The sequence below is a fragment of the Balaenoptera physalus genome (assembly GCF_965194825.1).
Source record: "Balaenoptera physalus genome assembly, chromosome: 14".
Taxonomy (NCBI): domain Eukaryota; kingdom Metazoa; phylum Chordata; class Mammalia; order Artiodactyla; family Balaenopteridae; genus Balaenoptera; species Balaenoptera physalus.
This window is the reverse complement of record NC_138893.1, coordinates 31823140-31837886: the sequence shown is the minus strand read 5'-3', so window position 1 is coordinate 31837886 and position 14747 is coordinate 31823140. Positions and strand designations below refer to the sequence as shown.

Genomic DNA, 14747 nt, shown 5'->3' with positions numbered 1-14747 from the left:
CCGTGAGTGCAGCCAGCCGAGCGACAGGCCCTGGGTGTTCTCCTTCCCTCCTGGGGGTCTCTCCCCTCCGTCCTCACAGCTTCTGCCCCCCAAGAGCGTGTGCCTCCTTTTCCCATCCCCTCGGCCTGAGCTCAGACTTGGAAGAGGGGAGTTCCAGGGAGCGCTGTCTTTGGGCCCCTGTGCCTTCTAAACCCCCTGAGACGCAGGGGCCTGGATCTGGCCCCCTTCCTAGGGGGTGGAGGTGGAGGAGCAGGGGTGGGGGATGAGCAAATGCTAATTCAGACCTCCGCAGTGAGTCCTGCCCTGTAACTTTCTGATGTGGTTCTCGGATTGTGGCTGAGCTGATGTGGGCTGGGCCCGCCTTTCTGTGCTTGAACTTGAACTCTTGCCTTGAAGCTGGTGAAAAGCAACTGTAATCTTGGGCAGCCTGGCGAACCCAGCCCAGGAGCCTTCGCCACTGTGTCCCCTTGCCCACCCCCCAAGCCCAGCCCTGAAAGCAGTCCCTGGGCCCTGAAGCAGTGGTAGTGTCCCTGGCGGGCCTCCCCCAGAGTGGCCATCACGGGCCCTGACTCCTGCCCACCCACCCGCTGTGGCTACTGGATGAAGTCATTCCTGGCAGGGGCGGCTGGCACGGGCCCAGGGTAAACAGGCCATGCTGAGCTCGTTGGCGTGCTTCTGGATGAGCTCGGGGAGTGGGGACTGCTGGCTGCCCCCTCCAGAGCAGTACCACACACGCCAGCCTCAGGCGACCACAAGGGCAAAGTGTCACTGTCAGGGCAGGCCTGTGCCACCAGCCTCCTCCTAGGTGGAGGGCTAGGTGACACACGCTACTTTGTGGGAGTTTCGTTGCTGGGGTTTCCCGCACTGAGTCTGCACAGACCCTGATATTAATAACAATAACCAACACATCTGATGCTTACGTGTCCCAATTATATGATGCTTAACTGAGCCAGGTGCTCTTCAAAGAGCCGTTCAGGTCTCAAGTCGCTTAATTCTCACAACACACCAATGAGATAAGTGTGCTGCGTTATTCCCATTTTCCAGATGAGAACACTGAGGACCAGAGTGGCTGTAAGCTCGGGCCAGGATCTAATCAGGCCGCCTGGTCCCAGGTCTGTGCTCTTCACTGTGGTGCTCTTCTAGGCTTCTCAGTACCTGTGATCTGAGGGGCATCCTTTCTCATGCAGCCCCTTAAAGTTTTAGGTCTTGGATCCCTTCTTCAGTATCCCTTCTTCTTCCTTGAGTTTTCTGAGCCAGCTTGTTCCTGACCAGCATCTTCCTTATTTGGGGTCAGAGGGGGTTCTTTGTGACTCAGTACCTTGTGGTGGATGAGAGTCTGGGTTCGGGGTTGCACTTTTAAATCCCTGGCCCGTCTCAAGTCACCCAGTTGCTTGGAGTCTCAGTTTCTTCATCTGTTAAATGGGCCCAGTGATCTCCCCATCTCATCAGCTGGTGTCTGCTTCACCCCTGGCGAAGGAAGTGCTAAGTAACCGCTGGTTTCCACCCCCTGCACCCTCCCAGCCTCCTCTCCTCTTTCCTTCTTTTTCGAGGTGGACGAACATGAGGGCTCTTACCTCGCAATTAGCACTAGGCCTGGGCCAGCTCTTTGCCTTCTGGGCTGGTCCACACTGTTCAGAGCAGCTGCTCATTTTGTCTCAGGAAACAAAGGAGAAAGGAACTCGGCGGTTTGCCTGGCTCCAGGGAGGAACGGAGGGAAGAGAGCTTAGAGCCTTCTCAGACGGAAGCCCAGCTCTCAGCCCTAGTGACGAGAGCTGGCCTTTATTTTGTCCAGTTTGGGTTTGAAGAGTAGTTTGGGGCTTCTGACTCTGTCTGGCCTTCACAGGGCATTGGGGATCAACCAGGCTTTGTTGGGTTTATCAGCCCGCCAGGGACGGGAGCAGAGGGGTTGATGGAAGGCTTTTCCGGGCAAGGAGAGAGCCCAGCTTTTGGGTCTTGGCGTCTCGGGGCCCTGGATGCCTTGTTGCCCCCAGCCCCACCCCTGCCCCTCCCCAGGATTGCATGTGCTTAGCACAGAGATGCACCGGACGGAGTCAGGGCAGCTGCAAGCCCACAGAGCTCCTGATTCTTCAGAACCCAGGAGGGATGTGCCTGTGATAAGTGGGGGCAGATCTACCCTTTCCCCTCCCCCCAGGGGTGTGGGCTCTGGATCCTTCCCTGTGGCTCTCTAAGAGTGCTGCAGTCAGGCTTGCCCCCAGTCCTAAACTTGTCCCCCTCTGTCTCCTGGCCTCCGGCTTTCAGAGCAAGTCTGTGCTGATAGCTTCAAGATGTGCTGAGACCCTGAGTTGGCCTCCAGTATCCGTCCCACGTCTTCCTTGGCGTGTGGCAGCGGCAGTGCGCACTTGACTTGCAGCAGCTTACGAGGAGGCACTGATTATCTTGGGTGGGAGGGAAGATGGTCCTCAGCCGGGAAGGGATGCTAGGCCTGACCTCGGTTTCCTGCAAGGCCTGGTGCGTATGAGCGGTGTCTCTTGCTTGGCATTCCACGACATCTGTGCGTTTATCCGTTCTGTTCACTTAACCACATGCAGCAGCGCCAACCTTGTGTTTCCAGGGGAAGCTGCCCGTGCTACTGCTCGGCCGCTCCTCGGAGCTGCGGCCCGGGGAGTTCGTGGTGGCCATCGGAAGCCCGTTTTCCCTTCAGAACACTGTCACCACGGGGATCGTCAGCACCACCCAGCGAGGCGGCAAGGAGCTGGGGCTCCGGAACTCGGACATGGACTACATCCAGACAGACGCCATCATCAACGTGAGCCCTCTCCGCTGCAGGGTCGGGTGGGGTTTTGGAGAGCTGGGCTGGGCTTAGGAACCAGGGCTGGAGTCAGGATCCTCAAGGTGCTTTCAAGGAGCCCCTAAAGCAGGTGAGGCAGAGGGCTGGTCCTCAGCCTGTTGGCAATCTCCGGGGACTCCTGTGACGGGAACTTGAGATTTGCCAAAGTCTGCAGCCCGGAGGAGCTCTCCATGCCCCCTGCCGCCCTGCCCCAGGGTCAGCCACCCCTGGATGGAGCTGCTTGTTCAGCTTTGTGGCAGGAGGGGAGCTCACCTCAGCACAGGCTCTGTAGCCCCCAGAGGAGTTTGCATTGCCTTGTTGCGGGGGGCGGCGCAGTCTGTGCATCAGGCCGACCCATTCGATGTCTAATGAGGTCAAGGATTATCACACACAATCTCATCAATGGAATCTTTTTTAAGTCACATTTTTCCACTTCAGCTGTTTCCCTATAGGATTAACGTTTCTAAAAAGCATTTTCCCCTACATCTATCTAATAAATAAGAAACACGGCGTGTTTTGTGCACTCGCTGCCTCTGGTAGGCTTTATTCCCAAACTTTCTTGTGATCTTCATGAAGTAATGGAAATAGAGCAAACCATGTGGATTTCCAGACCAAGCAGCAAAGTAGGGGTCACATAGATGTAGGGGGGGCGGTTTTGAAGATTTGAAATACTGTGATACTGGAGCAAGTGGGCAGCCAGCCTATTGCCAAGACAAGGAAGATGTGTTGGGTGTTTTGGGAATTTGTAGTTGGCCTCTGGGATTCAGAGCAAAAAAAAAAAAAAATCTATCCATCTACGTATCTATCTATATCTATATATATATCCCATTTATGGCACATCTAAAACTTTCTGAAAATTGTTTAAGGTCCTTTTTTTCCCAGAAAAATATTAGGTAGACAGGAAAAAAACTCTGGCAAGAACTTGCACTCAGGGACCTTCCAGGCAGGGAAGTAGATTGGACCATGTAATGACATAAACTCATAACCTTTTAATTTTTGCTTAATTTCAGTATGGAAACTCCGGAGGCCCATTAGTAAACCTGGTAAGGCCTTTTAAAAATCTGTGTACATGTCTTTTTTTTCCTTTTGGTTTCTTTTCAGACATGAACTTGCCAAAGCACATTATCTAATTCTTTTAAAGTGAAATCTGTGACTGTACTGTACCTTGCAAATTACTCTTCTTATCTTTTCTGGAAAGAGTAAAGCATGATGGGAGTTTGGATTGGAACTGCAATGCCAGCAGACATGCTTATGTTTCAAAGTTACAAGTAAAGGGCATTGGAATTCAGGTCCAATCCAGGAGTGGTTAAAGGGGTGGGTCTTTGTTTTGAAGGTGTCAGCAGTTCTGGCCTGTCCCTACGCTGCCTAAGGAGCTGGCGCGGCTCATCCACAAGGTTTGTCTTGGCCGGGGGCCCTCCTCTAAGACCAGGCTGGAACGAGGAGTTACCCCACTCACAAAGATGTCACCTAAGTTTATATTTTATTTAAGCAAAAAAGGGAAGCCTTAGAATCAGACAGTCAGAGCCAAGGTGCAGCTCAGGGTCACCCATCCCAACTCTCATTTACAGGTGATGAAATCGAGGCCTTGTTTAGCAAAGCGTAGGATGGCAGTGCCTTCTTGATGGTCCCTCTGAGTCGGGGACTGAATTCTCAGCGCTACGGGAAATGTGCAAGAAGTGACTTAAACTCTCCTGGCAGTTTTCCCTTCTAAGTCCGAGTTGAACGACCCTTTAACGATAGTGTTCAGAATAATGGTTGGATGGTGTGAGGCAAGACCGTTATACCAGGATTGTTTCCTATGGTGTGGCGTTCACTGAACTGTGAATTTATCTTGAATTGAAGCACACCCCGTAGACTGGCTTTCTCCATGATTTAAAGCTAGTCTGTGACAAGCAGAGGCAGTGAGATGCGATTGTGAGCCCTCTGCCTCCCCCGAGTGCCCCCGAGTCTGCTTGGAGGTGAGGCTTTGTTTTCCTGATGATGAAGTCTGTCCGCCCTAAGCGCTAAGGTTGTTTCTCCCTGACGTCAGCAGAGGAATCTTAAGATCACTGGAAATGGGGGAAGCAGGAAGGTGTGGACAGCCATCTAAAGGACTCCGGGGCTTTTGGAAACGTATTCCATGCCAAAGGAGCAAATGTGCATTTTGAAACTGTCTGTTGCTGTGCTTTCGGCGTGGTGATCACTCAGCTCTGAGTCGAGTGGGTGTTGATTCTTCCGTTGCTGAGATTGGCTTACGCTGCCCAAGTCAGGCCTCTCCCTCTACGACCCAGGAGCCCCCTTCCTCCAGCTCCCCCCACCTCACACATTTCTCTGAAGAAGCTCCAAGGCTCCTTTCTTGCAAATTCTCCACTCTCTATCGGTACATATCTTCAGGTGAACCTTCATGGATTCAGTAAGCTGTTTCCATCTTGCTTTTCAGGATGGTGAAGTGATTGGAATTAACACACTGAAAGTGACAGCTGGTATCTCCTTTGCAATTCCATCTGATAAGATTAAAAAGTTCCTAACGGAATCCCACGACCGACAAGCCAAAGGTAGAGCAAGGCCCAGGCAGCCCTCGGGAGATTTCGGCCTGGGGTGCCCCGGGGGGCCTTGGGTCAGGGAAAACAACACCCTGAAGGTCAGAGGGGAAAGGAATGCGCGCTATTAAGCCCATGGTATTAGGTCATAGGTGTTGGACTATTTTCGACCTATGATCATGAATGTGTCATGTGGTTCAATCTGTTATGTACCAGGCATGATCCTGGGTGATTTCTGTACATCATTTCACTTCATTATTCATTATGTCATTTAATTCCTTTGCTTGATCAGGTGGGAATTATTAATCCCATCTTACTGATGAGAAAACTGAGATTCCTGGAGCTCATTCATTCCACAAATGTTTATTGATCCTTCTGCTCGAGTCATGCTGGGGGTTTGAGGCTCAACAGGGTCCCTTGCAGGGGTGATGTTTACCTTCTACCTGGGGAAGAGAGGAGGCAGGTAGGGTCCCAGTCAGGATTTGAACCACAAGCCAAGCGCATCCCCCTATGGTCCTGACTCTACACGGCAAACTGGGGGATTGAACCCCATGGCTCGTGGTGTACCCGGCACAGCCGCCAACTGGGCTGACCTTCTGTTGTCCTTTTGTTGTCACACCAGGCAAAGCCATCACCAAGAAGAAGTATATTGGCATCCGAATGATGTCACTGACATCCAGGTGGGTAACAGAATGTCTGTGTCTGTCTGTGTCTTAAATTTAAAACAGACCTGAACTTCAGAAGACTCTCACTGGCACCCCTAAAAGGGAAACCTTACTCTGCTTCAAGACAGCTCAGTTTCTGGTTAAAGTTAAGTAACATTAGGAAAGAGAGGAGGGCCATTAGCCTTGGCCTCTTGTTTTATCCTTCATGTTTGTTTCTGGGCTCTGAGCAGGTCCTTCCTTCTGGAAGATTCCACTCTTCTTTGAAGGCAGACCTGAAGAGCCGGGGTGTTCGTCACTCCCCCATGCCTTCCTTTCACCGCTTGCTCTGTTGAAACTCACATTCCAGGAGTGCCCCAAACACCTCCCTCAGCCCCAGAGCTCCCTGCCTTTCCTTAGCTCTGCCGCCTGTGGCCTGAGGTTCCTGGAATGCCAGTCAGGCCCAGCATGACTGATGGGCTTGTTTTTCCCGAGCTGGTGGACGTTGTGGTATGTGGCTGCCAGACTCATAACATACTGGTATTTTAACCTTGATGAAAAAATCTGGTGTAATCGTAGGAGTCCTGGTACCTAATGGCTTGGTTGAAACTCTTGTAGGTAAAGTTGGCAAAGAGCAGAACATATTGATATAAATATTAATATATTAATATTAATATAATATAATAATATAATATTAATGTAATATTATATATTAATATATTAATTATTGTAGTTAATTAGCTATTAATTGTGAACACACGACTATAGTTTAGACACATGTAATAAATGGTGGTACCTTTCTCAGCTGGCTTGCCAAGACTAAAATGTGCATCAGGTCTTGTTTGGGAACTCAGAGATGAAGGCGTAAGGAAGGAATATGGGCCCTGGGGTCCAGCTTCCGGGGTTCTTGTCCCAGCTCTACTGTTTTCCTGGTTTGTGACCTTGGGATGACTTGACCCCTGAGTGCCTCAATTTCCTCCTCTCCGGAATGAGGATAGCTGTGCAGGCATGTTGGTATGTGGTGAGGACTGAGTGATTTCATGCGTATCAAAGCTTGGATGAATGGGTGGTGGCAGTGGTCACTAGTCATGGTGACCCTGCCCACTCTTTATCATGTGCTTGGCACTGGGCCAGGTGCTGGACCTAGATGGTCTCATCGGGTCCTCACGACAACCCCATGTCATTATCCCTGTTTTACAGGTGAGAAAACTAAGGCGCAGAGAGGTTAAGCAACTGCCCAAGATCACACAGTCAGGAAGCGGCAGAGCTGGGGCTCCAAAGCAGGCCAACCACTATATTGTACTGACTCCTTAAGTGATAGCTACTATCAGTTAATAATAATAATGATAAAACACTTCCCTTGCTGTTATCCAGTAACTCTAGGAAAGAGGCAATTTGAAGCAGAATCAAAACCCCTGGAGGAATTTTACGTTAGCATCAGGGAAGGAGGGGAAGCCGGGCAGGAGCCCCGTTGTTACTTAACATTAATACAGGTGCTGTTTGTCCTGAGCAGCAAGGCCAAAGAGCTGAAGGATCGCCACCGAGACTTCCCAGATGTGCTTTCAGGAGCGTATATTATCGAAGTAATTCCTGATACCCCCGCAGAAGCGTGAGTTAGAATGATTTTCCCTTTTCCTAATATCCTTGTGTTTCCTGAAGGTAGGGGGCAGGGGGCAGGGGGCTGTTCTTTTCGTATCAGCTCAGGTGATTGTGAGAATCCTTGACAAAATGGTCGGACATCCTTGGTCCATCCTGCCAGTCAGGACTTCCAACCCGGTTCATCTCAGGACTCATCAGCAAAAGGTTGCTTCCGATCTTCAGAAGTCCTCTTGAGGAGGGGTATCAGATGGAAAGAGTGATATCGGACTTGTTATGAGTCTCCAGAACAGGCCTGGCTGGGGAAAGGGGCTTGAAGGAGCAATGTCCCGGAGACCTCAAGCAGTGGTCCTGTCCTAGGCTGCTGGATGCATCTCCTCCTGAAGCCTTCGCTAATTATGTCTGTTATCAATCAGGCCGTACTTATCCACACCTCTAGAAAAATAACCCAGGGAACGTCAAAATAACATGAAAAGAAGTAGGTCAACTAACAATCAGGGTCTGTTACCTGTATCGACGAAATATCCAGAGAGAGGTGCTAGACCAGGGAGGGGCCAGCAAAGTGTTTCCTGGGGACCAGATCTGGAAGAATAGATTTTGCATTTTTAAGTGGTTGAAAAAATTTAAATGAGAACGGTATTTTAGGACACATGAAAGTGATGTGAAATTCGAATTTCAGTGTTACGTAAATGAAGTTTTACTGGGTCACGGCCATGCCCAATAGATTATACATTGTCTATCGTGGCTTTTGGACTACCACGGCAGAGTTGAGTTGTTGTGATGGAGACCATCTGGCCTGCAAAGCCTAAAATATTTCCTATCTGGCCACGTACAGAAAAAGTGTGCTGACTCCTGTGCTAGACCGTTAAGAACCATAACCGCTTGTTGGACACTGTCATACAGAAGAGCTACAGCCCCAGCAACAGCACAAAGCAGGTGTCTCACAGTAGAGCCATCAACTCATCCCTGCAGGAGCTGCAATCTGAGTTGTAACACCCATTACAAGCAAGTTGGCCATGGTCCTGGTACATGGTAGATGGTACATCCTCATCTCCTTTGGGGTCCATCTATGATAAGATCATACAAGTGCTGGTAGGCATTTCTACAATGGACATGATTGATGATGTGGCCTAAAAACCTCAAAAGGAAATAATGCAACCCATTGGTGGTTTAAGCCAGTCTCACATAAGTTAACTATTACCCCACCCTGTTTGCTCTGGGCTTTTAGGTCCTAAACTGTGCCTCTGTCGATGTAAAGTCGATCACCTTTCGTGGCAGTTAGACCAGGAGGAATGGAAACATTACAATCGCATTTCCCTTTGTGTTGCAGTGGTGGGCTCAAGGAAAATGATGTCATCATTAGCATCAATGGACAGTCGGTGGTCTCCGCCAATGATGTCAGCGACGTCATCAAGAAGGAAAGCACCCTGAACATGGTTGTCCGCAGGGGCAATGAAGACATTATGATCACCGTGATTCCCGAAGAAATCGACCCGTAGGCAGAGGCATGAGCTGGACTTCATGTTTCCCTCAAAGACCCTCCAGTGGACGATGCATGATGACTCTGGGCTGGTGGCACTGGATGCCCAAGACTCTTGACCGCCATGTTGCTTGTTCAGCAGAAACACTGGCCAGCAGAATCCCTCTTGATAGGTCGTAGGCAAAGCCAGTGTAACGTTGCAAACCCGCAGGCAGAAGCTCGCCCTTCTGTATCGTATGTACGCGGTGCGCTTTTTCTTGCCAGCTTGGACTGCCCCTGCTCGGACAGTCAACGTTTGTCTCCTTCTTTAACCGAGTCATCATCTTAGTCCCGCTAAGGCTGTTGCTATAACGTGTAGGTAAGAGGAAGGTCCCATGGGAGCCAGGATGGTACCAGGCGTGTTTATGCTTTCCTCCGAGTCAGCATCCAGAGGATGGAGATGCCGAGACCACGGGACGGTGAACGCTGGCTTCCAAAATGGCCAAAGTTGCCTCTTTTAGGAATCTCTTCAGAACTTGGAGCACAGTGTCTTGGAGTGTGAGCTATTAAAATACTTCTCATACTTTGCTTTCTGGCGTCCTTCTTTGCGGGGAACGGCTGGCTGGAGTCTCTTTGAATTGATTATAATGTCAACGGCCTGCTCATTACACCGCGTTGTCCGTGCGGGTTGAGCTTGAGGTCGCACCAGTTATTTCAAAATCATCCCGGGGGTTTTACCAGTGCTGTGAACACCGTGCCTGGCCACCCTGGCTTCATGAAAGAGGCCTGAGGTCAGTTGCCCTTGAACCTGGAGCTTTTCAAACTAAAGAGAGGCTGTTAACTCCACACATCGTGCAATAAGTCAGCAAAGATTTTCTAGACCTCTGCTGTGTGCCAGGCAAGGCACAGGGCCGCGGGTAGAGGGGTGAATGCAGAGTGGGACCCCAGAGCTTCCGTTGAGAAACTAGGTCTCTTTCTGAAAGGGAGATGGTTCAGGAGACCAGGATGCGACCCAAGAACAGTCCTGAGTCTTTAGAAAGCACAGGTTGAAGCTGATTCCAGCTGTCTGGGGCTCTGAAATAGATCTTAAACCTTGTGGGGTTTGGAGCAGGGCTCCCGTCGATGTGTCCTTGAACAGATGCGGCCTTAAGCAGCTGTGGGCACTTTTAGCTCCATGAACGCTCCAGGAGTTTGGGAAGCTGGACCCATGAATATGGCAGCCAAACTTTAGCTTGGAAGTTTGCACAGACCTGAGTGTCTGCGGGGAAGCGCCCACCACAGAGGACCCTGCTTACACCCAGAGCAGAGCCTGAAGGCTTTCTAAGTGTCAGCAGTCAAGAGGGGGGCCTCGGACAGGAGGGAGGTTCAGTTCTGTAGACTGAGAGCTTAATCCTTCCTCGACCACGAGATCTCTATGAGCAATGCGTAACTGGAGAGGCTGTGGAAGGTGAAAGGCCGCAGCGAAATGGAGGCGCAGCAAAGCCAAGCCCTCATCAGTATTGACGCTCGGCGGCCGAGCAGCTTGGGCTCTGTTGAGCGCAGTGCGTTCCTCTGCTCTCTGCTTAGACGACCTTGTAGAGTCAGGAAGGAGCCAGTAAACGCTTTCCCTCCTGGAATGTGTTTTGCGTTCCCTTCCTCCTCATTAAAGGTGGTGACTCAGAGAATGGCCTGTGGCTTCAGGGGTTCATCCTCAGATGTTTTGCCCGTGGGCCTGCTCCTCTGGTGGTCCCCGGGGCCGAGGTGCTGCCACAGGTGGGGAGGAAGTGCTGGGTGGCATTGAGGTCAGAGCCCGCCCGGTCCCCAGCCCATCTGTCTTCAGCCTGTCGTCCACTCGGGAGATCACAGATGGTTCCTCTGGAAGGAATCGGCCTGGCGCCTGATGGGCCTGAATTGTCTGTAAACACTCAGCAGTATCTCCCGAAGATCCACAGGGCTCTGGGTGGGGTTGGAGTTTTGCCTGCATATGTTTGGTTTTTAGGCCTACATACAAGGCTGCAGAAAGGACCGCTTGGCACTCTGTAGGCACATGATGTGTTTGGTCACAAGGCTGCACTGACCTGTGGGGCCCTGTGTCCTGTGGCAGCTGCTCATCCTAGCACCCCATACTCATCCTTTAAGCATTCACAGGACTTCTCAGAGCAGATACTTCTTTTTCTTCCTTTGGGCTGTGATAGAGGTTTTTGCAGCCCGAATTAGCCTTAAAACCTGGGAGGCAGAGCTGAGTTGAAAGAGCATGGCTTTTGAAGTTAGATGGACTTGGGTTCACTCTACTGTCTACATTGTACTGGCTGTGTGACATTTGAAGAGTTACATAACCTCTCTGTGCCTGTTTCCCATCTGTAAGATGGGGATAATAATAATATGTCCTATGGCTGTTGTGGGGATTAAATGAACTAATGCACGGTAAGCACTCAATAGATACTAGCGACATACATGTTAACTGTCTTTGAGCCTCAGTTTCCCCCTGTGTAAAATGTGGAACAATAATAATGTCCCCCTTGTACTGGAGTTGTGAGGGTTAACCATGATGGCACGTGCCACTAGGTCAACAGCTGCTAGTGTTATTTGTTGTTATTAGCCTGCCATTGTTCTGGTCTTTAATGACACTCACAGTAGCAGACGTCTGTTGGATGCTCGCTGTGTGACAGACACCATGCTGAGCATCTTACATTTATTAGCTAGTAGTTCAATCCTCAGATCAGCCCTGAGATGGATGCCACATTTATCCCCTTTGACAGGTAAAGAAATGGCTCTTCAGAAATTAGGCATCTTGATCAAGCCACAGAGCTAATAAGCAGGAGCTGTGATTTAAGCCCAGGAGGTCTGAGTTCATGGCTTTTGTACGGTGCCACCCAGCCCATCTTTACCTTCTTAGGACCAAGACTTCTGGTCCCTTCATCTCTGTGTAGCCTAGGTCCATCACCACTTCTAGAAGGTGGTCATGGGGGCGTGCGGACTGCTCGGTTGGTGACTCATCCTGGCCCTTTCAGGTCTCTCAACAGCCCCACTGGCTGGTAGATCAGCAGCTGCCCCTCTTCTCTGTCTCCTGCAAAGCTCCCTCCGCTTACCCACACATCTTCCAATCTCGGCGCCCCGGCTCCAGTCCTCTGCTTCCAGCTTCTGCAAAACATCAAGCGACACTGCCAATCACAGGGGCTGGATTTCACCAGCAGATTTGCGTCACTTGCCGGTCCCCATCCAGCCCTGCGGGATGCTTTACGAGATGCTCTGGCCAGGAGAGGCTCTGAGTGCAAGAGTTCCTTTGCTGTGCTTTCCGGGCCCAGCTGAGTGGGTGTCACGCCAGCAGCTCTGTACAGGGTCACGCTCTTTTCTGTGTGAAAATTTGGAAGAATGCCCATGTCTGGTGGACGGGGTGAAGGGCAGCGTGTGCTTACGAGAACTTGCTCAGTGCTTGTCTCCACCTGGTTAATGCTTTAGACAGGCCCGAGCCTCCGACGGTGGTGCTTTGATTGGCCGGCAAGGGTGCTGGGCCCATTTTGGTAAATGCCACTCAAGTCAGGGCCGGGCTCGCTGAGGTTGTGCGGAAGGGGGCCCGTGTCTGGGCGAGTGGGCCAGTGCGGGTTCCGGGTTACGACGAAAGCTGCCTTCTCCTCTGAAGGTGGTTATAGGTAGGTCAGGGGTATGGCAGCACCAGGGTGGCTTTGTGCCACGATGGCAAATAGGCTTCTACTGGGTCCTCCGGGCTGAGCCGGTTGTAAGACTCAGCGCAAAGGTGTTTTAAAAAAGAACTGATGTTGGAGGTTCACTCTGAGCCATTCTGATGATGGAACTGACAGGCGGGCCACAGCGGGCGGCCTGCTCTCACATGGCCCCTGCCCTCTGGGCCATTTCCTCTTCCCCATTGCCTGTCCACCTGGCTGCCGCGTCTCACCCGCTCCGCAGCGCTTCCTGTAGCTCTCCAGAGCCATGTTCACATGCCACTGCCCACCTCTCCTGCAGGGACCCCACGTGGTTCTAAAGAACTGTCACCAGAACTGGCCTATGGGATGTGACTGTTGGTCACCTGGATATGAGCGGACCATCAGGATACTCACTTGAAAAGCCAGCCCTGTTTTGAAACAAGCATTGTTGGTGACACTTGTGAGCATGTGTCCCCCTGCACCCCCACGATGCACTGAACCACAGCTCACACGAAGGAGTCTGCCTGCCAAGCACAAGGCCCGTTCCTAGAATCAGATAGTGCCCGCGTGTTGGAAGCCCACATCAGAAGGGCCACGGTCTTTGCAGGAGACCTTGGGCCTGGCTACCTGGGCCTCCAAACCCATCTGTGTCCTGCTTCTGGGGCCCAGCTAGGCTGACTCGCTGCTGTCCGTGCTGGCTCCCACCCGGAGCCAATGGTCCTCTGGTGTTTCCGTCGAAATGTGGGTGGAGCACGCAGAGAGCAGAGGCCTTCCTGCCATTAGGCAGTTGTTTTATTTAGAACTTTAAAAGTTGCCTCCGTGTGGTGCCTGCCAAGAATTAGCAAACATCAAATGAAATAAACACTAACAAATGCATTATTAGTCAAAAAAATAAAATTGAAAAGTGGTTCAGATGCTTTATGAAAATAGTATTCTGTTACATGTGTCTCACTGAGTCAGGTAAGCTTTTGTACATGAGCTGCCTGATCCTCTTTCACCCCATGTCCTCTTCCTCCTCCACCACCATTGTAGGATCCCCATTTTACTGATGAGGATAGTGAGGCACAGAGCAGTTAAGTAACCAGCCTGAAGTCACACAGCAAGAAGGAAGGTAAACCTGCTTCATTGGAACTCAAGTGCCTTTTTTTCTTTTTTAACATCTTTATTGGAGTATAATTGCTTTACAATGGTGTGTTACTTTCTGCTTTATAACAAAGTGAATCAGTTATACATATACATATGTCCCCATATCTCTTCCCTCATGCGTCTCCCTCCCTCCCACCCTCCCTATCCTACCCCTCTAGGTGGTCAAAAACCACCGAGCTGATCTCCCTGTGCTATGCAGCTGCTTCCCACTAGCTATCTATTTTACGTTTGGTAGTGTATATATGTCCATGCCACTCTCTCACTTCGTCCCAGCTTACCCTTCCCCCTCCCCGTGTCCTCAAGTCCATGCTATAGTAGGTCTGTGTCTTTATTCCCGTCTTGCCCCTAGGTTCTTCATGACCTTTTTTTTTTTTAGATTCCATATCTATGTGTTAGCATACGGTATTTGTTTTTCTCTTTCTGGCTTACTTCACTCTGTATGACAGACTCTAGGTCCATCCACCTCACTACAAATAACTCAATTTCTTTTCTTTTTATGGCTGAGTAATATTCCATTGTATATATGTGCCACATCTTCTTTATCCATTCATCTGTTGATGGACACTTAGGTTGCTTCCATGTCCTGGCTATTGTAAATAGAGAGAGCTGCAATGAACATTGTGGTACATGACTCTTTTTGAATTATGGTTTTCTCAGGGTATATGCCCAGTAGTGGGATTGCTGGGTCGTATGGTAATTCTATTTTTAGTTTTTTAAGGAACCTCCATACTGTTCTCCATAGTGGCTGCATCAATTTACATTCCCACCAACAGTGCAAGAGGGTTCCCTTTTCTCCACACCCTCTCCAGCATTTATTGTTTGTAGATTTTTTGATGATGGCCATTCTGACTGGTATGAGGTGATACCTCATTGTAGTTTTGATTTGCATTTCTCTAATGATTAATGATGTTGAGCATCCTTTCATGTGTTTGTTGGCAATCTGTATATCTTCTTTGG

The 14747-nt window shown here is 50.4% G+C and overlaps 1 protein-coding gene across 1 annotated transcript in view; it reads left to right on the top strand.

Moving 5' to 3' along the window:
• Positions 1 to 9591, top strand: part of HTRA1 (HtrA serine peptidase 1) — a 56724-nt gene extending 47133 nt beyond the window's left edge. Inside the window, exons 4-9 of the mRNA XM_082424935.1 lie at positions 2573 to 2767; positions 3799 to 3831; positions 5208 to 5322; positions 5930 to 5987; positions 7462 to 7557; positions 8875 to 9591. Of these exons, the coding sequence (XP_082281061.1) occupies positions 2573 to 2767; positions 3799 to 3831; positions 5208 to 5322; positions 5930 to 5987; positions 7462 to 7557; positions 8875 to 9043 (666 nt within the window). The 3' untranslated portion in view covers positions 9044 to 9591. The remainder of the gene's footprint in view (positions 1 to 2572; positions 2768 to 3798; positions 3832 to 5207; positions 5323 to 5929; positions 5988 to 7461; positions 7558 to 8874) is intronic.
• Positions 9592 to 14747: the final 5156 nt, after the last annotated feature.